The following is a 27,691-nucleotide window of genomic DNA, read 5'->3' as shown; positions in this document are numbered from 1 at the left end:
GGATGCGACCGCACATCTCACGTCTGAGCCTCTGCAACGTGCCAGGATGTCCCTGCGGCGGTGGCGGATGCTGCGGCTCCAGGCGGCCCCTGCTGGCCACCCCCGGGATCGCGCCGCGTCTTCCCGGGGCCACCGGACCCCCTGCCAGGTAGGCTTGTTTTCGCCCCACGCTCTAGTCACCCAAAACCGGAAACGAGTCCAGTTCCGCCAGCTGAGTGTTCCCAAACGTTTAATAATATTTTTGTCATTCTCAGACAAAAATCTCACCCTGAACCCTAATATATAAAATTGCCTATTTCCCAGGCCCGTGGTCCTCAAACCTTATGTTCACCCACATCAGCTTTAGAACCCGTTCAAAACCCTGATTCCTGCCCCCACATACCTTCAGATTCTGAGTCAGTAGCTGGGTGGGGCCCAGGAATCTGCATTTCTAGCAGACACCCCAGTGGGTGGGCTGTGGACCAGATAGTCTGAGAAACCCTCCCTGGCTCCTGAATGGCCTCAGTGGAATCCAATTTAAAAACCACACATCAGACTCACTCCCACCTCATTTCATACAGGGTAAACTGAGGCTCGAAGAAGGGCAAGGTCTCCCAGGTTCGAAGGATCTGAGCCTAGCACACGGGTCTCCTAGCCTCAGTTCTTCCTGAGGAGGCCTGTGGTTGGGGCTCCTGGCCAAGGGCAGGGTACAGAAGGATCAGTGAGGTTACAGGGACTAACAGACATCAAAACAGGAAAGGCTGAGCCCATTTTGTGCCTGTCTGGGGCAACGAGGCCACATGGGCCTTAGGAGTTCAGGTATAGCTGTATCCAGCAGCTCAGGGCCAAGCTGGCCTCATTGGTGTAAGGAGAGGCTAGTCTGGGGAGGCAGGGACCCCCAAGCTCAGCAAATAAGTCAGGTTCCTTATCCTATCCACTTCAGTCTGACTCAACCCAGAGCATGAGAGTCACTCAAGGCAAGGCTGGCCCCTGCCAAAGGGAATTCCATGCCCTGAGTTCCGGACTCGGGGCACACATGCCCTGGAGCCTTCAAGCCACAGCATCAAAGAGGTACCAGACGGCCATGAGGAGACTACAGGGCCAGGGCACGAGGAGGAGGGCCCCGTGGCTCCTTGCTCCTCCTTCCAGGTGGCTCCGTCATTTCCTCAGGGCCTAAGGTGGCCTGGGGCCGCCCTCCCTTGCTCCTGCAGCTGGAACTCTTCATGGGCCTGATCCAGGTCTGAGAGCACCTCCAGCAGGCGGGCAGCCGCTGCTCTCTGCCGGGCCAGGACATCAGGACAGGCTCCTGGGAGGGACACAACGGGGCCGCAGGGGCTGAACCAGTGCAGGGCAGGCTGCCCTAACCTGGACTCAGGTTAGGCTGCAGATTCCCCTTGTGCCCTGAGAATCCTAAAATCCCCCGGAGCCCCCACACACAGCCCCGCAGCCCGGTGGCAGACCGGAAACAGGAGGGCGGGTGGGAGGACGCAGGGGTGTGCCTGGCAAGCTGTGGGAAGTGTCTGCAAAGGAAAAGAAAAGGGGCTTCCTTAACTTCTTACCTTCTGTGGCTCTGGAGCCCTTCCCTGTGTCCGCCTCCAGAGTCGTGTTCATGCTGGAATCCTCCAGGAATTGCATCCTGGAAGTTAAGAGGGAGAAAGACAAGGCTGGTTCCTGATTCCCGGTCCTGCTCCCTACCCCAGAGATTTTCTGCTGGTTGCAGGAGAAATTGCAGATTCCTATGAATCATCATCATCATCATCATCATCACAGCAAACATTTCTAGAGTGTCAGACACTATTCTAAGCCCTTTATGTGTTTTCACTCATTTAACTATCATGACAAATTTATGTGAGGTAGGTGTTACTATTAGCTCCATTATACAGATGGTCACTGAGACACAGAGAGGTAAAGTAACTTGCCTAAGATCACACAGCGTAATAATAATCATTACCGTTTATTGATTACAAAGTGGTCTACCTGTATGTACTCGCTTGATCCTCAGGACGACCCCATGAGGTAGGGAGTATGATTAGCCTCATTTTCCAGATGAGGAAACTGAGGTACAGAGAAGTTAAGCAACTTGCTCAAGATCACACAGCCAGTAAGTGGCCATTTCAGGATTGGAACCCAGGCAGGTCAGCTTCAGAACCCATTCTATAATGAGTTGGGACAAATCTCTGTCATTGAGGCCAGGAGGGGGAAGGGACATATCCAAGGTCATATAGCAAGTTCAAGAGGCCAGGACTTTATGAGAATTGTGTCTCTGGAGCCCCAGGTATTAAAAGATCCTAAGATCGGGTTCTACATTAGGGCCCACCGAGGATGTGTCCCAAGCCCTGACTTTGTAGACACCCAGTCCTCACCCTGGGCCTGGCTGGCCCAGCGGGTCATTGGGTGAAGTGGGGTGGCTGAGGGCACCTACCTGAGCTGGTCCCTCCCCAGAAGCAGCTGCCGATACACCATCTGGGCCTCAGCATCCGGATCTAGCGGGTCACTCCAGTCCCCCAGGGTGACAGCTGAGTGTGTACGGCTGCAACCGGCAGCTGAAGGCACACCGCATCATCAGCAACCCCTCCCCTGCCTCCAGAAGCCCCCATGGCCTGGCAGTCCCCAAGTCCGACCCCTTCTACCTCTGAAATCTCTCCTCAAACCCACTACTTCCTTCCAGTCCCACTTCCTCCATGCTCATCCAGCCCCGTGGCTGCTCCCCAGACTCCAGCACTAGCCTCACCTCTCCCCACCCTCCTTCCACACTCTAGGCTCCAGCCACACAGACCTGTCACCCATCAGCCCACTCGGACTCACCTGCAGGCCGTTTGCTCTGCCTGCCACACTCTTGCTCACCCATCTCTGTCTCCAACTTCCCTGCTTAGCTCCTACTCTACCCAGGTTGCATTTAAGCAGCACCACCTCCAGGAAGCCCTCCTTGATCCCCCATCCTGAGGCTGGCTGGGTCAGAGGCTTTCTCTGGAATCTCAAATGCCTCATCTTGGCCCTTACAACATTGTATTATAATTGTCTGGTTATGCACTCGTCTTCCTTGACGGTAAGCACACGATGTCTGTGCACCGCACGACGCTGGCACAGAGTGGGTACTTAAAAACAGGATCTCACATTTAATGAGCACTATGTGCCAAGCGGTGTTCTAAGTGCTTTGTGCGCACCGACTCATATAATCCTGACAACTGCATTTCATAGCTGAGACTGAGGCATAGACAGGTTACCTAACTTGCCCGGGGTTGCACAGCCAGCCCAGGCAGAGGTGGGACGCCGCTGATTGACAGGTGCGGAGGGCGGAGCCTGCCGTCCACCTGCCCGCTCACCTGAGCGCTCGGCCTGGAGACAGCAGGTCCAGCGGGCGCTGCGGAAGGCACCGGGGTGGCAGGAGGCCAGTTTGTCCGGGTTGGGGGCGCTGGCCTTGCGCAGGGCTGATAGCCATTGGCTGAGCTCGTTCACATTCTGCAAGCGGGTGGGAGGCGATCAGGGGGCGGGGTGGGAACCAAGGGGCGCCGCCCTGCGCCCCGCATCCCTGCGCCTCACCTTGCACTGGAGGTAGGTGGTGTGCGGCGGCCCCGCGCCGTCCTGCGTCACCACCTGCATCACGTGGGGCAGCTGGAAGGCGCCCTCGTCCACACGCTCCACAGCGCGGATGTGCGACACCGGGATGGAGGTGCGCATCTGGGGAAAGCGATTGTCGCTGCAGCGCGTGCTGGGGCCCAGGGACAGCTTCCCTCTGGATGTGCGCGTCAGGTGGAGCCCCAGGGGCGGGGACATTCCATGCTACATCTGTGCTCTGTGTGCCTGTCCATTCGGCTGTTCCCCCAGTCCTGCGGTCCCACCCTGTCACTCTTTGAGTGACTTCTCTGGGCATCAGTTTCCTTCCTAATAATAATAATAATAATAGCTACCACTTATGGTGCGGGGGATGTGGTTCTAAGCACATTTGTCAACTTATTTAACAATAGAATCTCTGAGCAAACACACCCGATTTTACGTGAGTCTATATAGCATGTGGCCTAGGTCTGGGAACATTGGACGGTCCTTAAGCATTGTCCCTGCCCTGTGTGTGTTACATCGGGGACGTGTGTCCAGGCTGCTACCTGTGCACATTCTGAAGGATGTGTGTTGGCGAGTGTGGGTAGGTGTATGCCTGTCCCTGTCCCCTGCCGCATTGGCCCGAAGCTGTGAGCAAAGCCTGTCCTGAGAGTTTGCAGTTGTGAACTTGCTACAGCAGCACCTTGCAGCCTCGCCCACTCTGGGCCTCAGTTTCCCCCCTAGTTACAAAGAGGGAGCCCTACGAGGTAGGCCACCACTGCAAACCCCTCCAGCTTGGGCTGGAGCCCCACCTGCCACTCGGGACCCTTGGAGTAGGAGAGGGTCTCCCCGCTGAGCCAGAAGTAGCGCTTCTTGAAGGCGAAGCGTGTGGCCAGGCTGGCAGGCTCCTCCTTGCGCTTCAGCAGGTAGCCTTCTCGAACAGTCACCGAGGGCGGGACCAGGGCCCTGGCTGGGGCACTAGCCTCTGGGAAACGGGAGAAGAGAGGTGGGGGACAGTGAGCCCTTCCTATCTTGGCTCAACCTGTCCTGCCAGCGAGCCCAGGGCCTCGGCAGATGCTCCCCTAGAGGCAGGGGAAGGACACGGTGACTTCAGATCCCCTCCCTCAATAGGGAATGGTGCCACTGGGGCAGGGGGGAGCAGAGCTGCACCACCGCCTGCAGTTTCTCGGGTTGGAGAGGGATGTTCGACATTCTCACAGGTTGCTCCTCTGTCACTTGGACCTGACTATGTCATGCCCTGGGCCCCACACTGTGATATGGACTTGACCCCAACTCCTCTGCTTAAAACCGTCCCGTGGCTCCGTTTCCCTCCAAGTTGAAGCCAAAATCCTCCCTACGGCCTATGAAGTCCCCACAATCCGGCCCCCCACTCCTTTGCCCCCCATTCACTCTTCTTCACTGGCCTCCTCGCTGTTGCTTTCTCTGCTCCTACCTCAGGGCCTTTGCACGTGCTCTTCCCTGCCTGGAACTCTTCCCAGCATCCACCTGGCTCGCTCTCTGTCCCCCTCCAGGTCTTTATTCTAATGTCACCAAAGTGAGGCCATTCCTGGCCACCTATTGAAAAGTTCAATCTGTCACTCCCACCTCAACATTCCCTACCCTCCTTTCTTTGTTGCCCTTGGCACTTAGACTCCCTAACACATCGCATCATTTGCTTACTCATCTTGCTAACAGCCTGTGGACCACACTAGATAAAACCTCTACAAGAGCAGATTTTCTTGTCTCGTTCACTGCCGTGTCCCCAGCACCTATTATAGACACTTGTCCGTTGCATGCACAGTGTGCCATGATCCCACCCACGTCCCCACATGGGCTGGGATGCCTGGAGGACTGGGCCTGAGCTCTGTTCATCTCTGGGGCCTAGCACAGTAGGTGTCAGGAAATGTTAGTTGACTGACTAGATGACCCACAGGTCCACATTCTCAGTGCTGAGAAGCCGGTGGGGTAGGGGGGAGGCCCTGAGTGCCCCAGTGGGGTGACAAGCCAGGTGTGGCAGGGCCACAGGAGCTCACCCTCATCTCCATCCACGTCCACCAGCCGGTCCAGGAAGTCCCGCACACGCGAGATGCTCTGCAGCAGGAAGGGGTGCAGGGGGGCCATCCACAGCTCCTTGCCCTGGCCCAGCTGCTGGCCCAGGTTCCCGATGCTCTGTACGGCCTGGAGCAAAGAGCAAGGGATGCCAAGGCCAAGGTCACTGCGGAGGGGAGGGCCTTCTATGGACTCAGAACACAACCCCAGGGTCCTGGCTCCTAAATCAGTGCTCAATGAAAGGAGAAGACTCATACCAGCACCGGCCTTGGGCACTATCTGTTCCTCCCTCCGCCTTTTGGAATCTGCACCCCAAGTGCCCTTATTCTGTTCCCTCCCAAGCCCAGACTCTCCCCCATCCAGGACCGCCCGATCCTATCATGCATACTCAGAGCCCAGCAGAACCTCAAGTTGTCGCTGCTTTGCAAAGGATGATCTAATTCATGCTAAGGTGTCAATGACTGCCAGCCTGCTTTCCACTTTCTCCTGGAAGGGTTAGGTTTTCGTTTCAAAGAGGAAATTGGAGAGCATAGCGAATGCCTTCGCACTCAGAATGGAATGCGAATGGTGGTGTTTCAGACATGGGTTTCTCTGGGTGCCCTTTGGATCTGCTGCGGGTCTGGCCTCCCAGCTCTGTTCCTAACACAGTTGTTTCTCCTGGCTAAGATCACCCAGGATGAGGGGCCCCACTGCTGGCGGCACCTTGGCAAGCAGCAGCAGTGAGCGGCTGGTCTGAGGGTCCGCGTGATGGTCCCGGAGGTCAAACAGCTTCGGGGTGAGGATGGCAGGTGCGAAGAATCGCAAGAAGAGAAAGCCGCTTATCGCCAGGTACTTCACGTCCTGCCGGGAGGGGCGGCAGGTAAGAGGGGCCCGCGAAACTCACTTCCCAGCTGGGGAAACTGAGGCAGGAAGGACTAGAAATTGGTGGTGCGAGGAGAAGTGGGATGGGTGATGGGTCAAGAGGCCATACTAGCCTGCCAAGGAGGTTCCTCCTCTCTGGGCCTCAGTTTTCCCGCCTGGAAAATGGAGTAACAATCCAATCCTGCAAAATCAGACCTAGCCAAATGTCCTCAGAGTCCGCTTTGTGCCAAGCGCTGTGCTAAGGGCACAGCCCTGTGACGGAGGTACCAGCGTCACTCCCGCTTTACAGAGGAGGAAGCAGAAGCTCAGAGACATCAACTGACTTGTCCAAAGTCACACAGCTGGCGAATAGAGGAGACCCAGATCTGTGATTTACCATCGTAACAGCAACAGGCCAGATACCTCTCCATCCATTCATTTATTTAACACTCACCCTAGGAGGGATCACATATCCATTTTACAGAGGAGATAACTGAGGCCCAGAGAGGGAAGGTCACTTGCCCATGGCCACACAGCTATAAGGGGCAGAGCCGGGATTTGAACTCTGTTCCTCACCATTCTCTCCTGCCATTCAACCAGCTACCAGGGTGCATTCCCTGGGTGCCAGGAACTAAGCCTGAACTGTCACTTTTAATCACAACCCTGTGGGGTGGGAACAATTATTCCCATTTTCCAGATGAGGAAACCGAGGCACAGTAGTGAACCCACTTCGACAGGCTCCAGAGTCCGTGCTGTGTGTGACCCCCTCCCCCAGCCTGTGCTCTCCACAAACTGTCGAGTGCGGTGCCCCAGTGTGAGTGCGCGGCTGGCCCGCCTACAGGTGAGGCTGGTTGTCCCAGCTGCCGCAGGTGACTCAGGGAGGGGGTGCACCTCCATCCTGGGCGCGTCTTGCTCTCCCCAAACCAAGTCCCCACCCACCTCTCACACTTGCCTGGCTATAGTTAGCCCGAATGTGCTCCCGTGTTTATTTAGAGGTTGTATTCACACGTGGAACAATACCCTCCCCTGGGTGTGTGCCGACTTCCTGGGGCATCTCAGCCTTGACAGTGAGCCCTGCAGGACCTGGGTACCTGGCGCTGCCCAGAGGGAGGGTCTCCAAACTACCCCTAAGGCCACCACCCCCCCCCAGCTGTGGTCCAGGGTAATTTTAGTCTTCACCGCAGCTCATTAACTTCCTCCTTTCTCGAGTGGGAGGAACAGGTGTCAGAGCAGCAGAGAAAGGGGCTTCCCTAGGTGCCCCTGGCCCCACCCACCCGTGTGGGGCTGAGAAAGTCCCTGCTTCCTGCCCACCTTGGGGGCTGAGAGCTGGGGGACAGTTGGGTGTCACCAGCACTGGCTCCCCCTACAAGGACTGGGCTGTCTGGGGAGCCAGCCTCCCCCTTTTCTTCCCGCCTGCCTGCCCCAGCTGTGTCCCACTTAGCACCTCTGCCGGCAGCCCAGGTGCGAGCCCAGCCAACGTGGGTGTAAACCGAGTCACATCCCAATTTGGAGTCCCAGAGCTCACTCCGCAGCCAGTGGCAGGGGGTAGGGGGGAGAGAGACCCCAGCTGGGAGTCTGGAGGCCTAGGTTTGAGTCCACACCCTTGGCCAAGGTGTTTTACCTCTCCAGGCCTCAGTTTCCCCATCTGTAAACAGGAAGTGGAGAGAGAGATGGCATAAATCAAAAGCTCTTCACCCAGGCTTGAGGAATTGGGCCGTTATGTCTCCGACATTGAGCAAGGCTTAGATCTTTCTGCAAAGTGAACCCCGAGTGTGCATTTCTGTGACATCAGCACTGCGTATGTCTGCAGTTAGTCTCACCCAATGTCATTTGTCAGTGGGGACGATGACAGCCACCTCAGCAGATGTGCTGAGCACTAAACCAGAGAGTCTCAAGCTGGTGGCCCGCAGGCCAGTCCAAGCCCAAAGCTGTAATGATTGGCCCAAACGGTTTCTGTTTGTATTTTAGGCAAATTTTATTTTATTTTATTTTTTTAGAGACAGGCTCTTGCTCTGTCACCCAGGCTGGAGTACAATGGCACGATCACAGCTGACCGCAGCCTCCAACTCCTGGGCTCAAGTGATCCTCCAGCTTCAGCCTCCCAAGTAGCTGGGACTACAGGCATGCACCACTGCGCCCAGCTAATTTTTAAATTTCTTTGGAGAGATGGGATCTCACAATGTTGCCCAGACTGGTCTCAAATTCCTGGCCTCAAGCAATCCTCCTGCCTTGGTCTCCCAAAGCACTGGGATTATAGGCATGAGCCACCGCACCCAGCCAGTGTCAACATTTTAAAAGTGAGAGACCTCACATAAAATCCAGAATGTTGGCTTAAAAAAAAAAAAAACCAAAAACTCTGAGGACCTGGCAATACCAGGCCCCCATTCCTGGATGGCAACCATCCCCTGGAGCGGCCCCTTTAGACAGGATGTGGGAGCTCCAATTTGCCACAGTCGCCACTGTTCCCCACGCCTTGCCTACTTTGCTCATGGGCCGCACCTACCTCAAACCCCCAGCACCTGAGTTTGCAACTTTCGTATCAATGTTGGTAAAAGCAATAGCATGAGCCAGGATTTATTTTTAGACTTCATTTTAGGTGTTTCCTACTGAGTCCCTACTGTGTACCAGATCTGTGTTCCTCTCGCTCCCTCTCTCTTGTAGCTGGAATTTAGGAAGTGCTTACTTTGTGCCAGACTCCATAGTTTGGTTGTTATGAGCACAGACTCAGGAGCCAGCCCTCCTCGGTGAGTGCCAATCCCAACATGACCCCTTTTTGGCTGTGAGACTTAACCTCTCTGGGCCTCAGTTTCCTCCTCTGTAAAATGGGAATGATACTGTATCCACCTCACAGGAGGGATGTGGAGCTCAGATAAGGTAACAAACAGGTAAATCACTTAAAACAAGGTCTAGCCCATGGTCAGACAACATATAGTGATAGCTGCTATTATTATTATCATTATTATTATTATTATTTTTATTATTATCATCATCACCACCCCTGGGTCCCACACCCTGGCAGGAACGCTGTCCCCACTTCTGCCAGGACACAGAGTGCTTTGATAGGGGCAGGCTGGGTTCTGGGCCCGCCTCTTTCCTGAGTCTCCAGGTGACCCAGGACAAGCTACTGCCTCCCCCGCCTGGCCGCCCCCCGTGGGGCCCCGGCCCACCTGGCGCTCCGCCTGGGGGAAGCGCTCCTCCGCGCGCCGGCGCAGCTGCTTGAAGGCGAGGCGCATGGCCGGCGGGCAGCGCCCCGCGGAGCCCACGATGGCGTCCACGATGGCCCCCAGGTAGCCCGTCAGCAGCCCCAGGCTGGTCTCCCGCATCTGCTCCTCTGAGGGCGCACCCTTGAAGGAGATCCTCCTGCAGGGCCCGGCAGAGCAGCTCAGGTGCCCCCCAAGACCCTCCACGGACGCCCCCGCTGAGCTCGGAGGGGACCCGCCTTCCCCCACCGCCGCAGCCTGGCTCCCGCCACCCCCGCCGGGCCTCTTGCTGCCCCCGAAACACCCTGAGCTCGTCCCGTCTCACGGCCTTGGCACTTGCTGGGCCCTTTGCCTGGGACACTTTTGCCCCCACATTCAGGTTAAATGTCACCTGCGCAAAGTGACCGTCATCCACATCACTCATATCACAGGCCCTGGTCAGTGCCAGACACACGCTCCCACCTCGGGGCCTTTGCACTGTCCTGCCCAGGTTCCCGATGCTCCGTCCCCGGGGGGACCCGCTGAGTCTCCCCTGCCTTGTCAAGTGTGCCAGGAAAAGCCCTTGGCTTGGAGTTTCCCAGACGGACTCTGCCCGGGATCAAATCCCTGCTTTGCAACTTCCCAGCTGCGTGACCTTAGGCCGTGGCCCCCCTCTCTGAGGCTCATTTTCATCCTCTGTAAAAGGGGGTCCTGATGCCTGCCTCTGGGGTGGGCGGAAGGTGTGGGCAGCACAAGGAAAGACCCTCTCCTGTCCCCACCATGGTCCCCAGTGGACTGCCCAGCAACCAGCTCCAGTGGCCCCGTGGGAACAAGCCTGCCCTGGCTGGAGGGGAGAAGGTTCTGGAAACAAAGTAGGAGGAGCCCATAAAGGCATAGCATGACTTCTTCCCGATCTCACCCAGCTGTCATTTGGCTTTGCATGTGTAACTCGGGTGTCATGAGCCCGAGTTTCAGATAACATAACTGAGCCACAGATGTTAAGGCAACCTGTCCGCCAGGAGCAGTGGTAGAGCTGGGATTCGAACCCAGGGAGCTCAGTTTCAGAGTCCTGCCTGGAGCGGCTATTCTACACAGCTGGAGGAGCTAGGGGCTCACGTGTGAGGCTTTGAGCTTAATCACGGTGCTCCTGCGCAGCCGCGTCTGCAGGCTGGGGGTGGGGGGCGGTCGGCACAGGCCCAGCCCGACAAGGATCCCAGCGTTGAGTGAGGCTGTTGAGGGGTCGGCGCCCACCCCTGGGCTTCGCTCACCTGGTGCGGCCCAGGTCCATCTTGCACGGGTCCAGCTCTATGTACTTCTTCTCCTCGAAGACGCGGCTAACCACCGGCTTCAGGACCTCGTGCAGGTAGGGCATGCCCACGAGCTGGGGGCAGGGGGCACCACAGGAGGCAGGGCTGAGGGCGAGGCCGGGGCATGCCCGTGAGCTGGGCGCAGCGGGGACCATGCAGGCAGAGGTTCAGAGAGAGGCCAGGGCCGGGTGCGGGACGCTACCCCGGTGCAATTCAGGGCAAGGCCAGGCACCAGCCACCAGCCCTGCAGCTCAGCCCCTCAGTGCCACCTGAAGCCAGCCAAGCACGGGGGGCCAGGGAAGCGCTGGGAAGGAAGCGGCGCCCGGCCCCCCCAGGCCTTCCCCAACTCACCTTCATAAACTGCTCCATCGACTTGGAAGCCAGGGAGTTAGACCGGAAGAGGGTGTTGTGGTCAGCTGGGAGGACAGAGGGAAGTGTGTGCTGGGATTTGGGGGTGCTAGGCCCAGCTCACTCCACTCACTTAAGGTGGGGGTCATGATTTTTCCAGCCTCAAGAATCAGGGAGACCCAAAATATCAACTCTGTTCACAGTACAAAGGCCCAGAGTGGTTAAGTGAACTGCCTGGGGTCACACAGCTCACAATTAGCAAAACCAGAGCCTGAACCTGGGACTGTGTTCCCAGCTGCCTGGGGGTGCACAGCACAGGGACCCATATAGAAAGGAGCCCCTGCCCCTGCCTGAGACCTCCCATTCCTCTCCCAGGGACCCTCCTGCAGTCCCACACTTGGGGAGTGATGTCAGGGGGTCATGTGCACGACTCACTGGTCCGAGCCACCTCACGCCGCGTGAGATAGTCCAGGAAGGGCCCGGTCAGGCCCCGGCCAAGGAAGAGTTTCACCAGCTTGGTGGCAAGGTCCTGGCGGCAGTCCCCCGAGGTCAGCTCCTCCAGCACAGCCAGGGGGCTGGCAGTGTCCTCCTGGGCAGGGACAGGAGGCTGGAGAGGTGACCTGGGACCCTGGCAGGCCAAAGCACAAGAGCCCAGAAGGGGTTCCCTGAGGCAGGGGAGCTCAGGACCCAGCCCCCCGGCACCCCATAGTAGAATCACCTGCCTGGTGCACCCACCTCTGCCGGCCCCAGCACAGAATCCATGAGCAGCTCCAGGAGGGGCTGGTAGTACCGGGAGGGCAGGACACGGTCTTCGGTCAGACGCACCTTCAGCCACAGGGCACCCAGGTTCCCTCTGCCCGGGATGGGACCACAGGCAAAGGAACATAAATAAGTACTTATGGGCAGGCGTGGATATCCAAGAGAGGCAGGTGGGAACACAGGTAAAGAGCATGGATGTTTGCAAAGGAAGACAGATGTGGACAGGTGTGAACAGGTGCAAATGGGTATGGACAGGTGTGAACAGCTGTGAACAGATCTGGACAGGTATGAATAGGAATGTACAAGCACAGACAGTGAAAACAGATGTGGCCAGAGCGGAACAGTGTGGCCACTGTGTACAGGACTAGTAGACAAGTGTGGGTAGCGTGAACAGGTGTGAACAGGCGTGGCCAGTATAAACAGGTGTGAATCTATATTGACAGGTATAAACAGGGAAGGACAGTGGGGATGGTGTAAACAAGAGTGTACAAGAATGGACAGTGTGGGCCGGGCGCAGTGGCTCACACCTGTAATCCTAGCACTCTGGGAGGCCGAAGCAGAAGGATCATTTGATTTCAGGGGTTTGAGACCAGCCTGAGCAAGAGCGAGACCCTGTCTTTACTAAAAATAGAAAAATTAACCCGGCGTTGTGGCGTGAGCCTGTAGTCCCAGCTACTCGGGAGGCTGAGGCAGGAGGATTGCTTGAGCCCAGGCATTTGAGGTTGCTGTGAGCTATGATGATGCCACTATATTCTACCCAGGATGGCAGAGCAAGACTCTCAAAAAAAATAAATAGATAAAAGGAATGGACGGTGTGGATAGGTGTGGAAGGACCCAAATTGCTGAACACACGTCAGCAAGTGTGAACTGACATGTTTGCATGTGAACAGGGGGATGGGCATAAGGCGAACTCATTTGGACGTAGGTGAACACACCCTGAGAGACACTACACGCTGATTGAATGGACGGAGGAATGCACGAATGAATGAAGTGGCAGAGTGGGAGTGTGCGGCTGGCATGGGCACCCCCGAGGACCCACCCGCAAGCTGAGGATGGTACCCGACAGGGCTCCAGCCTGGCCCCTCCCTCTGCACCCACATTTACCCAGAATCCTCCTCGGCTCTGGGAAAGGGCAGGAGGCGGAACCAGCCATTGGGCGGCTTGTGCTGCAGGGTCTTCGGGGAGAACTCCACCTGCAGGTGGGACACACAGACCCTCAGCTGGGCCCTGTCCCGCCAGGCTCAGCCCCACCCAGCCCTGGAAGAAGAGCTCAGACCGCCCATCATGGAGGGGCACTGTGGCCTGTTGGGGGCCACCTCATCCTCCCCTACCCTGTCCCAAATTATCAGCTGCTGCCAGGGCACTGAGGGCCTCCAGGGAGCACTTAATTTACAGTTGAGGAAACTGAGGCTCAGAGAGGTGGAATGACTTGCCCAAGGTCACACAGCTGCTGGAGACAGTATGCCTGGACTGAGTGTACTTTCAGCTCTGTTAGGGAACATAAATTCCATCTATCAAAAGGCTTAAGGACAGTCCAGAGGGCCCCTGCACCCCACCCTCTCTTTTTAAATAACTCTGTAGAGATATAATTTACATCCCATGCAATTCACCTGTTGAAAGCATACAACTCAGTGGTTTTTAGTCTATCCACTAATTTCAGAGCATTGTCTATCTGTCCCCTAAAAAGACCTGTACTTAACAGTCACTCCCTGTTCTCCACCCCCCCCCACCAGCCAATCACTAATCTACTTTCCGTGTCTATGGATTTCCCTATTCTAGATGCTTCGTATAAATGGAATCATATAATATGAGTTGGGCGGGGGGACTGGCTTCTTTCACTTACCATAACGTTTTCATGATTCACCCACATTGTAGCATGTGTCGGTACAGTACGTCTTCACCAAATGACACACAAGGAAACCAATTTACCGTAGGCTAATTGATAGGAACAAGAGTGAAGTCCCTGCGGCATACGGTCTCAGTGCATCATTTTGCTTAAAGTCACGGTTTCCAAGAACCTACCGACGACATTAAGTGAGGACTTACTGAACTGCATTCCTATTTATGGCTGAATAATATTCCATTGTATTGGTGGATCACAGTCTGTTTATCTGCTATAGACACTGGGTTGTTTCCACTTTGGGCTGTCATGACTAATGCTGCTATGAATGCTAACATCAAAGATTCGGTGTGGACATAGGTTTTTGTCTCTCTCGGGTACATACCTAGGAGTAGAATTGCTAGGTCACGTGGTAACTCTGTTTAACCATTTGAGGAATGATCAGACTGTTTGCAAAGCGGCTGCATATTTTATATCACCACCTGCAGCACATAACCAAGCCTCCCTCTTATTTACTCCTATCCTGCCTCTTTTGAAAAACTCTCAGCCACTTTCAGCTACCACCGAGAGGCAGGAACAATCACACCCATTTGACAGTTGGGGAAACCAAGAGAAAGACCCTGAGCCCAGAGCTTCCAGGATTAGGAGTTAAAGGTTTAGGTTCTGGAGTCAGAGAGATCTGAACGCAAATCCTGGCTCTGCTATTTCTTAGTCATCTGACCTGAGAAAGCCACTTAACCTCTCTGAGTGTCAGTTTTCCCATCTGTAAAACGGGGATGACAACAGTCCCAGCCTCACAGCGTGGCCACGAGGGCTAAGTAAATGAGGCTCTGCTGGAGGGACACTTAGCAAGGGCTGGCACACAGTCAGTCATCTGGCATGCTCTCACCCCAGAGTGAAAATCTGGGTCCATCTTGTGATCCAGGGTAGGTTCCCATACCTCTGAGAGCCTCAGTTTCCTCCCCTGCACAATGGGGCAATGGTCTCCCACCACCCAGGCCTGGCCAGAGGACCTGATGCAGCCTGCACGTCTGCCCTTCTGAGCCCCGCGAGGCTCAGCCCATCTCGTCTTCCTTCTCCTTAGGAGGCACTGGGGAGCCACGGATGGCGTTGCAGAGAGTGAGGCTCACCATGCCCAGGAAGTCGTTCTTGCCCACCATGTCCCAGTCCCAGAGCTCCACCCGCAGTGGGGACGGGGCGCCGGGCACCTCCCGCAGCTCCAGCACCTCATCCCAGTGTGGGAAGCGCGTCTTCTTCATGGTCTGAGGGCGAGGTGAGTGGTCTGTGAGCGAGAGAGCCGCTGCCGGAGGCCCCTCTCCCAGCCCCTTGCCCACTGCTCACCGAGGTCTCCAAGCTCTGGCTGCCCCAAAACACACGTGCAAACGGGTCGGACGTGCCGGAGATGTCTCGGGGGGCCAGGTCCCTGGGGAGATGAGGAAAGGAGTGAGGAAACAAAAGGGGATTCAGGGTAGATCATTCATATGCTGCTGGTTTCCAAGACAACAAAATGTTCCACTATAGGGGCCCAGCAAGGGGCACCTCTCACCACACCTGCCCTATGATGAGGCACTCATATGCTCCCATTTTCCAGATGAGGAAACTGAGGCACAGAAAGATCAAATCCTGCATCCAAAAGCCCCAAAAGTGAAGGTGCAGTGGGGAGGGGGGAAGGGAGCCTCAGTTTCCCTGGAGGTCCTAAATTGGAGACTAGATGCAAAGGTTCAAAGCCCAGCTCTGCACTTATTGGCTGGGTGACACTAGGAAAAGTCACTTCATCTCTCTGAGCCTTAGTTTCCTCATCGGGAAAATGGGAGTAATAACAGACCGACCTCACTAGGCCAAGGGTTAAATGTGTGTAAGGCGCCTAGCACAGCACCTGGCAGGTGATGGTGCTCAGTTCGTGTATTCATTCAACAAACACTCATGCCCACACTCTGTCTAGGATCCAAGAGAAGGCATGAGGCAGGGCCCCCCTGCCTCTGGTTGCCATGACAACCCCAAAGCCTTACCCCAGTCAGCTTCCCCATCCCTCCTTCTTGAGGTCCCCAAATCTAGGAATGCACCCCCACCCCACCCCCACTGGGGGCTGCCTGCTTCCTCCTCCTGCTCCCTTCCCATCCCTGCTCATCCCTGCCTTCTTTGGTTTCCTAGGAGCCAGCCCAGTTGCTAAGCGACAGCAATCGGTCCCTCTCATCCCTGGAAGAATCCTGCACAGCCTTGTGGCTGGGGAGGGGGCCATGGGCACAAAGAAGACAGGGAGCCCCTGTCCTACGCTGTCCCCTGTCCTTCAGCCTGTCCCCTGCCTCCTTGGTCCTCCCTCATCCAGACTCTGGGGAGCCCCCGCTGGCGCCAAGGCTGGGGACAAAAACCTGGAGGTGGTGGGAGAGGCCCAGAGAGGGCAAGGAAGGGCTTTGTGATCACACAGCAAGCTAGAAATAGGAGATCCTCCCCAATCTGGGTGAGGATTGGCCTAAAAGTAAGGGTTGGGGGAGTGAGGTGTGAAAAAAGGCAGAAAGACAGGATGGGGGAGAGAGGGGGAGAGGGCGGAGGTATTTACAGGAGCAAAATGATGGTGAGCTGAGGAAGGGAGAAGGGGATGACAGTGACAAGTAGCTAAGAGGGCAGATGGGTGTCCCATGAGCCGGTGGCCCCAGAGGGCCACCGGTGGGTTTTTCTGGTCTTGCATCCATCTTCCTTCTGATTTTGTTTGGGACAGGACCCACCCCTCCCTCACTCCCAGCCCACATGACTTGGGGGGAGCCAATCCCTCCCTCCACTCCAGGAAGGGGCTGTGACTCAGTGCTAGCCAATCAGTCAGTGTCATTGGTTCAGAGACAAGCATGTCCCCCAGACTGAGCCAATAAGAATTAATCCTGGACATTGGTCAGAAATGGTGGGAAACAGCAGCTGGAGTGGCTTCGTTGATGGGATGCCAGCCTGGGCTGCTAGGGCCATCTTTGCCCCCACCTGGGGAGAGGCTGCCTAAGAATGAAGCTAACACAGAGGGCATCAGAGCCAAAAGATAGAGACAGATTCCTGATGTCACCAGCTGAGCACCTGGATCCAGCCATGGCTGAAGCTACATGCCAGTCATACGAGCCAGTAAACTAGCTCTTCTGCTTAAGCCAGGAGGAATCGTGTATCTGTCAGTTACAATTTGATCACTACACCTCCACACTCGTCTGTGTGGCCAGCCTGAGTGTTGGGCTGTCGTCGCTGGTCACAAGAAACCTAACAAGGACTTTGCACCCAGGAACTTGCAACCAAGTGAGCTTGGACTGTTTGTCCACACCGGGAACCTGGCTGCCATCCCAGAAGTGCCCCAGGAGTGAGGAGATCCCAAAGGCCAAGCAGCAGGAGGGACACCCAGGGGATCCCTGCTCACTCTCAGACCACCCTCCACACCACCTCCGCCTTGCCCATACCTAGCCTGGAGCACGTGGCAGCGAAGGCAGCGGCCCCGTCCGTCCTCCAGCATCTGCACCGACAGGCAGACCTCGCCCTGCACCTCCGCGTCCGGGTCCACGCGGCTCAGATTGATCCAGCTGTCGATCCCTGGAGGGCACAGGCGCTAACACTTACGAAGCATCTACTGGTCATTGTGTTAACTTAAAAACTCAATTGACATTAAACATGTGTCAAGGCACCGACTTCTGATGCCGGTGCTGTAATTATCCCCATTTTCAGATGAGAAAAATGAGGCCCAGGGAAAAAGAGATTTGCCCACGATGCCAACATACTCATCATTAATCTCAACATACTCCTCCCTCAAAAAGCTGGGTTGGTCTCTCTCTCTCTCTCTCTCCCTCTCTCTCTCTCCCTCTCTCTCTCTCCCTCTCTCTCTCTCCCTCTCTCTCTCCCTCTCTCCCTCTCTCCCTCTCTCTCTCTCTCTTTCTCTCTCTCTCTCTCTCCCTCCTTCAACATTTGAAGACACTGCTTCCCTTGTAGCTCTTGGGAAATCAGCTTTCAGCCTAATAATTACTCTTTTGTAAGTGGTCTATCTTTTCTCTCTAATTTTGAGGACTGTGTCTTTGAAGTTCTGTAGTTTCACCACAATGTCCCTAGATAACGAATTTTTAAATCCTGCTTAGTGAAGATTGTGATGATTCTTCTATTTATAGGATCCTGTCCTTCCTTCAGTTCTCGAAAATTCTAGGCCATGAATATTTTTTATTGTTTTCTCTCTCCAAGGTTTTATTATTATTATTTCCCCTCCCCAGTTTTTCCATTCTTCTGGGACTCCAGTTTAATGGATGTTAGACGTTCATGGTTATTTTCCATGTCTCTGAACTTCTTTTTTATATTTTCTTTCTCCTTTTTTGTCTGAGATGAATTCTGCATAATTTCTCTAGATCGCTCTTCCAGTTCACTAAGTATCACTTCAGCTATGAATGAGCCGATGTTTAACTCAGCCACTTAGTGTTTAAATTCAACAATTGTACTTATCTCTAAAAGTTTTATTTGGTTCTTTTAAAAACCTGCCTATTTATTTTTTAATATATTGCTCTAATTTATTGCTGTCATTGCTGGCCTTTCTTGTGACTCCATTTTTTATTTCTTTAAATATTGGATCCTGGCCGGGCGCAGTGGCTCACACCTGTAATCCTAGCACTCTGGGAGGCTGAGGCGGGTGGATCGCTCGAGGTCAGGAGTTTGAGACCAGCCTGAGCAAGAGCGAGACCCCGTCTCTACTGAAAATAGAAAGAAATTATCTAGCCAACTAAAAATATATATAGAAAAAATTAGCCGGGCATGGTGGCGCATGCCTGTAGTCCCAGCTACTCGGGAGGCTGAGGCAGGAGGATCGCTTAAGCCCAGGAGTTTGAGGTTGCTGTGAGCTAGGCTGATGCCATGGCACTCACTCTAGCCCGGGCAACAGAGCGAGACTCCTAATATGTAAAGAGCTCCTACAAATCAGTAAGAAAAGGCAAACAACTCAGTGGAGGAAAATGCATGTATAATATGAATGGACAATAAACAGAAGAGGAAATAAAGTGATTCTTAAATACTATGTATAAAAACGTTTTCAATGTCCTTCATAGAGAAATTTATCTGACTGATGGATACAACTTGCACATGTGTGAAGTCATGCTGGTAGAAGGCTATTCACTGCAGCATTGTTTGAACTAGGCAAAAACTGTGCATAACCCAGATGCCATCAAGAGGGGACCAGCCAAATAAACAACCGTACATCCACACCGTGGTGCAGCGCGAAGTCACACAAAGAGCAAAGAATGCAGAAACTCTTGGAGCACTGTCACAGAAAGATTTCGAAGATGCATGATGAATGGAAAGGCAAGATACTGAACAGTGAATATCATAGATAATATTTGTGTAAGCAGAGAAAAAAAACAGTACAGTATGAAGAACACAAACTCGGGAACTAGCAACCTTGATCCAAATTCTGGCCATTGTGCTTAATAACTTTGAGATCTTGGGCAAGTCATTTAACCCTCTGTGTCCCCATTTATTCACCTATAAATCAGGTACAATAAGAAGACCGACCTCACGGGGTTATGATAACTGCATTGATGCGTGCAAAGCACTGAGCATGTGTTCAGTATACAGTAAGCACTATCTAAGTGCTGCTATTACTATTGTTACTTGCTTGCATATGTTTAAAATATCTCTAAAAGGACATGCAAGAAAGGAGCAGAGCAGTTGGCTGAGAGAGAGTTTCACTGCTTATTGTAAAATCTGAATATTGAATTAGGCAAATGAATTAACTGCTCAAAAATTAAAGACAAAAACAACAGCAGAAGTAACGTTCCACTGAGGGCTCAGCGCTTCCCTGTGCCGCTTGCTATATGCCACAGTGAATGCTCACTCTGGGCACAGCGCCCTCCCCCCTCTGCCCGGCTGTGGCCGGTGCCCCCGGCCCACCTCGGGGGTCGGCTGCAATCGCCTCCCTGCTCAGCGAGATCTTGCCGATGATGTCGTCGTGCCTGCGGAAAGGCAGCCGGGGAGGGTCCGAGTCAGGGACCCCCACCCCGCCCATAGAGAAGTGGGGGCAAGTGGCAAGGGCTGGGTGGGTGGGCACTTTTTGCCGTGGGGTGTGACCCCATGTCCCACCTCCCCTCAGGCGCCCAGGCTCAGGTCCCCAACACACACACCCCACCTGCCCCAGCCACACACCCGACGGTGTCCTCGTCCAGTACGTAGAAGGCCAGGTGGTGGAAATCCAGAGGCAGGTGCACAGTGTACTCCTCCCCCCAGAAGGGGCTCAGGCTGCGCCAGACGGTCGCTGTCCTGCAAAAGCGGGTGCAGGGGGCTGGGGGCCCTCGGGCCGCACAGGTGGCAGACATCTGGGGACCCAGACACACACACACACGCAGGGATCCCGACACTCATACTCAGAGACCAGCACATAAACACAGCGGGGGCCTGGACAGGCACTCCACCCGCACACGCACCTAGAACCTAGGTACATACCCACCAGAAACACAGGCACACGGAAACACGAGACCCTCGTTGGGACTGGGAGATAGAGATGAGGGAGTCAGGGAAGGCTTCCTCTGGTCAAAACACACACGTGGCAAAGAGGAGAGAGACAGTGAGGACAAGCCTTGCAGAAGGCTGGAACAGCATGTGCAAAGGCCCTGTGGCAGGGATGTGTTCGGCGAGTTCAAGGAACAGGAAGGTGCCTGGTGGGAAAGTGGGGAGGGCAGGGGCCAGAGCACGCCGGGCTTCGCAGCACACAGTAAGCCAGGGGAGGGGAGCACAGGAAGGGGGGGACCAAGGCAAGACCAGAACAGACACGCAGACGTAGCACCCCTGCCCCAACACCCCTGCAGATGCACTTCCTTTACCCAACAGGGAACAAAGAATCTACTTAGCCCAGTGAAGACACGCCCCAATGTGTGGCTGCTAAATTGGGTTCTTGCTCCCTTCCTCATTCCTTTCGCCACACTCTCCCCCGGCAGAGCGGACACACGCACGCGTGCGCACACCGCGCGCCCTTCCCCCCGCCCAGGGGCACCGCCATCAGGTGGACCCTCAGAGCTTCCTCCCAAACACCCTCTCGCCCCCACCCCGGGCTTTTCCCAGCTAGAGCGGCCCCCGGCTCCCCAGCCCCTGAGCTGGAAGGCTCCTCGCCGCCCCGAGAGGGAGAGACAGCGCCCGGGTTCCCACGGAACATCAGTCTGTGGGTTTGGGGTGGTGTCACAGAATGTGGCAAGGGGACAGCCAGAGCACAGGGAGAGCAACGGAGGGGGTCAGGGTGCTGCAGCTGGCCCCTCCCCCATACACGCTCCCCGCCCCCGGCTCCCGGTCCATCTGGACCAGAACCGGTGCCGGCAGCATCCTGAATCCCACCGTCTCCGTAGGAACCAGGGCCTCAGCCACCTGCCCACCCACCCCCTCAGACCTGCGGGGGCTGAGAGCTGTCCCTTGGCCTGCGGGGGTGACAGCCAAGCACAGCACGATCCAAACCTCCCCTCCAGGATTCACTCACAGCTCACATGTGTGCTCAAACAGGCCGGCGCTGGTGCTCACATGTGTGGACGGGACAGCCATGTGCACACGCACACGCCACACTGGTACACACGCATGACATGCACAGGTGGTCACAGGTGCTCACACTAGCCCTGCAGCACGCACACACACCCCCACACTCACAAGCAGGCCCAGCTGGGCGGGCACACGCACCCAGTGCCCGCGGCACCCGGCGCCCCGGAACCAGCCGGTCCAGCCAAGCGTGAGTTGCCCGCGCCCAGGGAGGCACAGGCTGGCAGCACTGAGTCAGCCCCAGGGAGCCGCAGGGACATCGTCGGGTCCAGGGGGGAGGGCGCATCCGTTGTCCCCCGTGGGGTAAGCATGACCTCCCTGCCCCCTCAGTGTGAATTCTTGTTCCTGGACTGCCCGGGTCTAGAGAGAGCCCCTCCCCTTCTCCCCGGCCCCAGGCCTGGTGTCGCCACTGCTCACCTGGCCACCACCTCATCGTCCACCTTCACTAGGCAATAGGGGTCGCTGCTCCCAGACCTGCGGAAGGAGGAGGGTCGGGGAGGAACTGGCTTGAGAGGGCAGCCATGGGGGCGGGGGTCCGACCCACCTTTATCATACAGATGGGGAAACTGGGGCCCAGAGAGGGAAGGGGGCTTGCCCAAGGTCACACAGCAAGTCCAGCTAAGAGGCAGCACTTCAGGGGGCCAGCGGGCGTCGTCACGGCTGCCCAGGCGCCCACCCAAGGCATGCCTGACCCACCACCTGTGTGCAGTCCTGGCACCCACGGCAATGGGGCAGGGAGGCGTGAGGCCGGGCCCGGAAAGCCCAAAGCTGTGGTCGAGAGCGTGTGCTGGGGCGTCTTCAACACCTGCTTCACCTCCCCCTGGGTGTGCACCCTGGACAAGTCCCCTCCCCTCTCTGGACCTCGGTTTCCCTGCTCTATAAATTGGCCACAGTATTAACACACACCTCCTGGGGTTGGAGCCTCCAGCTCTCCCCCAAGCCACCCTCTGGGGTAAGCCCTGCCCCCCAACTGCATTTCAGTGGCGGTTTCCCTGGGGAGGGGACTCCCCATTCCTCAGCAGACTCTTCCCTGCAGGAACAGACCAGGGGACCCAGATCTCAAAAATGAGCCAAGAAAAGATGTTCTGCACCCCCTCGAGTAGCCATGAGCCATTGGCCAACCAAAGCCAGCTCCATCCCCCCTTCATAATAACAGTTGCCAGTACACCCCAAGCAGTCTAGCAGGGCCCCTCGGTTGCTCCCCACCCCATCGCACAGGCCTCCTTTGTCTTTCCTCAAGCTCTTGCCAGCCCCAGGGCCTTTGCACGTGCTGTTCCTGCTGCCTAAGACACTCTGTCCCTGATCCTGTCATGGGTGGCTTCTTCCTGTCATTCAAATCTCAGTCCAAAAGTCATCTCCTCAAAGACGCCGCTCCTGAGTACCACTGTCCTGTCTGAAATAACCCTCCAACCCCTCTGAGCACCTAAAATCACCTTGCTCCCCAATTTCTTGATGTGTTCATTGTCTCCCCACCTTCCTGCAACTTCCGAACTGTGAGCTCCTTAGGGGAGAGTGTGTGTCCTCCTCCTTCCTCCAGGCCCCCCACCTGGCACACAGGTGGCCCCCGGAGATGTTTCTGAATGAGCAGGTTTGTGGGGTATCTTCTCTGAGGCCGGGAGGGGTGGTGGCATAGGGGGCTCACAGACTCTTAACCAGTGCCCCCCACCCCCGTCTAAATGGCCCTCTCCCTCGACACCCCAGCTGCCACTCTATCTCTGCCACCTGCTCTCTGTTCGCTTTGTCACAGATCCACAAACGCCTCAGGGATTCCAGGGAAGAGGGATGGTGGCACTAAGAGTCAGCTCCAACCTGAGCCTTGTCTGGCTGGATGAGCCCTCCCTCGTGCCTCAGTTTCCCTCTCTGGACTCTTCCCCATAGCCCCGTCTGGCTGGTTCTCAGATGCCTCGATTTCCCTATCTGGTTTCTATCCCTGAGCACTTTAGACCAAGAGACAGCCTGTGTTCCCCTCTGGGCTCTGCCTGTGAACCCACATCTGTGTAGTGCCCCAGGCCTCAGTTTCCCCTTCTGGCTCCGTCCCAAACCCACTGGACTGGGCAACCCCAGGAGCCTCAGTGTCCCTCTCTGGACCCCATCCCCGGACACCTGAGGCTGGATAATGCCCTGTGTGTGTCGCAATTTCTCCCTCTGTGCTCTCTACCCCTGAGCTTCCTTTAGGAAGGCCCCCATTCCTCAGTTTCCCCAACTGCAGAGGTGGGGTCAGGTTGGCTGGGATCCCACTAGCAAAGGGCTGGGAGACACGCCCCCTCCTGTCACCCGGCCTGACCCCCGGCCCCCCCGTGGGAGCCGAGCTCAGCACTAGTCAGCGCCAGGGCTCTGACGCACGAGGCCTTATCAGGCTCCTATCAGGTAGGGGCAATGGTGGCGGGAGGGGGTGGCCGCTTCCAGACCCTTGATCTCTCTAGACTCTTGGCCTCTCCCACGGCCCCTGCCTCAGCTCGAGCCTGGGAAAGCAGCCCCCCCAGCCATCGCCTGCCCAGTCTGGTTTGTGCGCGGAAGCAGTCAGGGTTCAAATCGTACCTGTGTGACCTCAGGCAAGTCACTTTGCCTCTCTGGTCCTCAGTTTTCTCATTTGTAAAGTGAAGATGCCAATAGGACCATACAAAGAGTTAAGCACAGGAGCTGGTCCATACCAAGCCCTCAATGACTGACAGCTGCTATTATTAATAATAGTGATGACTCTAAATTTTCTGCGGAGGCCTCGTCCCGGACCCCTCTCAAACCTGGCAGTGGTTTGGGCAGTGTCTGAGCCTTTCCCTTAGGAGAGGGGAGCGAGAACACCCCCCACCTGGGAGCCCTCGTAGGCATGGAGATCCCGGCATGCTCTGAGAAGAACCTCTTTGAAGAATGGTACCAACAGCTGGGGAAACTGAGGCAGGGTGGCTGGATCCCCAGCGGGGGCTTACTGACTCCTCCCCACCCTTGCTCTGGGGCGTGGCCCACCTCATAGCTCACCCTGGCCCAGGAACTGGGGACAGGTGGGTAGGAACAAGGTATGACTCAACTCCCTTCTCCGGAGAAGCAGGAGCCTGTGAGCCAGTGTCCAGGCCCAGGGTGACACCCGCCACCCCTTCTGACCCCTCATCCAGAACTGGTGGAGGGGCCAGAGCTCAGTGAGGTGGGAACCAGTTTCTGGAAAGGGCCCCTTCAGCCATCCAGCTGCCAGGCCCCCACCCCGCCTGCGCTTCCCCGACAGCTGCAGAATCTCTAATTCTCGGGGGCTCAGGGGACATCTCAGGAAGAAGGTGGCAGGGGCCTTGTCACTGTATTTGCACAGCAAGCTCTCTGCTTTTATTCCACGAGCGTGTTTATTTGGGGTAGCTGATGAGGATTGGGGGGGCGGCTAAAACTGCCCTAACCAGCTCCCCTCTTGACGCAGCTGCAGTGTTGGGAAGGGGCGTCATGGAACCAAGGGCAGGATTGTCCTCGCGGGGCGCTCACAGCTTGCGGAGCTGGCACGTGGCTAAGCCCCAGCCTGGACACAGGTGGAGGCTCCACGTCCACGTTCCTGCTCCCGGGGGCCACAGTGCAAATCCTAACAGGTCCTCCACCCTCACAGCTGGATGTGTGACCCCCGGGATCCAGGCCGAGACGCCCGTCCAGAGCTCCATTGCCCACAGGGGAAACCAAGGCCTGGAGAGAACCAGGTTCAAGGTCACACGGCAAACGTCCTCCCAAGGATCCCACACCTGTCTCAGGTACTGACACCCTCAGAGTCCCTTCTGGGCACCAGGCCAAGCAGGAGGGGGACACCCCCCCATTCTGCTGATTCAGCAATTGCTGACTCAGCCCAGGGAGAAGCGTAGCCGGGGGCTGGTCGTGAGGGGAGCCCAAGGGTCCCCCCGTCCCACCACACCTGGCTGGGGAGGGGCGGGGGCTGCAGGGGGCAGCTGGCTCTTCACGCAGCTCAGCAGCCAGGGAAGGCCCACACTGGGCTGGGAGCTGCAAGACTGGGGAGCTCAGGGATCTGGGTGAAAAGGACCCCAGAGGGCCACCTGGTGACACTCTGCAAACCTAAACACCAGATGCACGCAGAATGTTGGGGCCCCTCTGGATCCCGGGCTCTCTGGGGCTTCTCCCCGGGGTTCCCTTCCTAGGGCCCCACCCAGGCCCGTAGAAGCCTCCCCTCCAACACGCGCCCGGATTAAGGAAGAGTCCCCCAAACCCCTCCCCAGCTCTGACCCTCCAATCCCCTCTTCAGCCCCGGAGGACCCCCCTTAGTACACCCGGGGAACGAAGACGCCCCCCTGCCAGGGGCGGGGCGGGGCATCTGCTAGGGGTGGGCGCCCCCTCCCACCAGGACGGCAATGGGCATGGGGACCTCTGGCCCCGTGAAAGGGGACCCGCCCCAATGCCGGTCTTAGGCAAGACCTCCCGCCCTCCTGCGACCCCACTGGCGCGCGGGATGGGCGACTCCAGCCCGTCCCCGTGCCCGGCGCGCCCCCCGACCCCCGAGGCGCCCCGGGAGCACTCACACGTCCTTGGCGGGCAGCGCCCGGCCCTCCACCACGCGGACATGCAGGGAGCTGCTCTTGGCCATGGCGCCCAGCCCCAAACTTTCCGGGTAGAAGGGCGCCCAGGTTCCGAGGCTGGACCGGGGGTGGGGTGGCGTCTACATGTCACCAGCTTCGAGCCCGGCGCCCTTCCCTGGGGTCTTGGCGCGTAGCCGGGCGCGAGGTTTCCGGAGGCAGAGAAGGACCAGGTGCGGAGGAGGGGCGCCCGCCGGGCTCTGCAGGTAGGAGCGGGGGGCACGGCGGCTCCTGCCTCGGCGTCCGGGATCCCGGCGGGCGGGGGGCGGCCCAGGGCCCTCCCCCAACCCCGCCTCCCGCGGGGTCCCCCGGCCGCCCCCGGGCTCCCTCGCGCCCTCTGCCGGCACCCCGGTCTTGCGTGGCGGAGCGCGCGGGCCGTGCGGACCCGGCTGCGCCCAGGCTGGAAGCGCCAGGTGGCGAGGGGCCACGGCCGTGACGGGCGAGGCCGCTGGCTTCCGGGGCGTTGGCACCGGGCGCTAAAGCCGGTCAGTCCCCGCGTGTCCCCCATGCAACACATTCACACCTCTCGTGCCCCTCCCCTGCCTACCATGTAGGCACCGCCTCCCCCGCGCGGTGCGACCTCCGGGCCTGTCTGGGAGCAGTATCCGTGGTGGGCGGCTGCGTCGCTAGAGGGAGAGTCGCGCGCTCCCTGGGGGGCCGTTCGGAAGCAAGGGAGGGGCCTCGAACATCCCTTTCCATCTCCTGCGAGTTTCCACCGAAACCCAGACTGTGCCAACGAACGGCTGCTCTAACGTCACGGGCGGGCACTGCGGGGGAGGACGCCGCCGCCGGAGGGGGAGGGGAAGGCTTGCCGAGAACAACCACTACAGCGATGACAAAAAGTCATCTTCGGTTGTCGGAACACTTGCGGCGTGCCAGGCACTGTTCTCAGCGCTTTGTGAGGATTAGCTCACTTCTGTCCTCACAATAGCTGTGCACTAGGCATTCAGAGTTACCCCCATTTTACAGATGAAGAAACTGAGGTTCAGAGGGGTTCAATGACTTGGCGGAGGTCTCACAGTTACGTAAGTGATTTGCCTTTCTGAGTTTTAATCCTGACTCTGCCATTTGATACCTGTGTGGACCCGGGCAAGTCACTTAACCTCTCTGTGCCTTGGCTTTCTCGCCTGTCAGTGGGATGACATGGCATTTCACTCAGAGGAGTTTTGAAAGAATTAAATGAGATAATGAGGGTAAAGTTCTCAGAACAGTGACGGGCACCTGGTGAACTTTCAGAAAGTGTTTGATATTATGATTGTTGTCCTTCAAGGTGTGGCTCAAATGTCACCTCTCCTGGGAAGCCTTCCAGTATGCCCTTCCACCCCACGCAGAGATTTGCTTTTCTTTTTCTCTGCACCTGCAGGTTCACGTTTGTATATTTTTTAAGTTTTAAATGAGATGATGTGACAGGAAGGGCCTGTCGCAGAGCAGATGTTTACACACACTGATTTCTCCCTGTGAGTTTGTTGTGTACCTGCTTAAAAGCTCTTGGAAGAGCTGGCTCCAGGCCTGCCCCACTCTGGCCAGCTCAGGCCTGGGCGCCAATGGGAACTGGTGCAGAATGGGTGCGGGAGCAGACGCCCAGACCGGCGGGACTGGGAGCGCCCTGCCCAGCCCCGGGAGCAGCCCAGCGTTCTGCTTCCCAATCTCTCTCCTCCACTCCCCACCCAGCACCCCAGCCAGGCTGGGGATGGATTCAGAGCCCTGGAATTCTCTCCTTAGCTGGTGGCTGCCTGGTGAGTCCCCTGATCCCCCCAGGGACTGGGCCTCTGTTAACCCCATCTGAGAAATGGGTCTAGCAGA

General features: G+C 56.9%; 1 protein-coding gene across 1 annotated transcript; it reads right to left on the bottom strand.

The window, feature by feature from the left end:
• Nucleotides 1–214: 214 nt before the first annotated feature.
• Nucleotides 215–25,929, bottom strand: RASAL1 (RAS protein activator like 1). Its single transcript, XM_045534781.1, has 21 exons — nucleotides 25,835–25,929; nucleotides 21,759–21,815; nucleotides 19,971–20,084; nucleotides 19,719–19,780; nucleotides 17,261–17,390; nucleotides 15,177–15,258; nucleotides 14,966–15,097; nucleotides 13,100–13,188; nucleotides 11,972–12,089; nucleotides 11,672–11,825; nucleotides 11,240–11,304; nucleotides 10,850–10,962; nucleotides 9,570–9,762; nucleotides 6,265–6,402; nucleotides 5,547–5,691; nucleotides 4,326–4,498; nucleotides 3,520–3,657; nucleotides 3,303–3,438; nucleotides 2,402–2,522; nucleotides 1,539–1,615; nucleotides 215–1,285 (listed from the first exon to the last, which is right to left on the bottom strand). Exons 1-21 carry the CDS (start codon nucleotides 25,897–25,899, stop codon nucleotides 1,146–1,148), a joined length of 2,442 nt encoding a protein of 813 aa, XP_045390737.1. The 5' UTR covers nucleotides 25,900–25,929; the 3' UTR covers nucleotides 215–1,145.
• Nucleotides 25,930–27,691: the final 1,762 nt, after the last annotated feature.

The sequence above is a fragment of the Lemur catta genome, chromosome 21 (genome assembly GCF_020740605.2).
Source record: "Lemur catta isolate mLemCat1 chromosome 21, mLemCat1.pri, whole genome shotgun sequence".
NCBI lineage: Eukaryota > Metazoa > Chordata > Mammalia > Primates > Lemuridae > Lemur > Lemur catta.
This window is presented reverse-complemented; position numbering and strand designations above follow the sequence as displayed.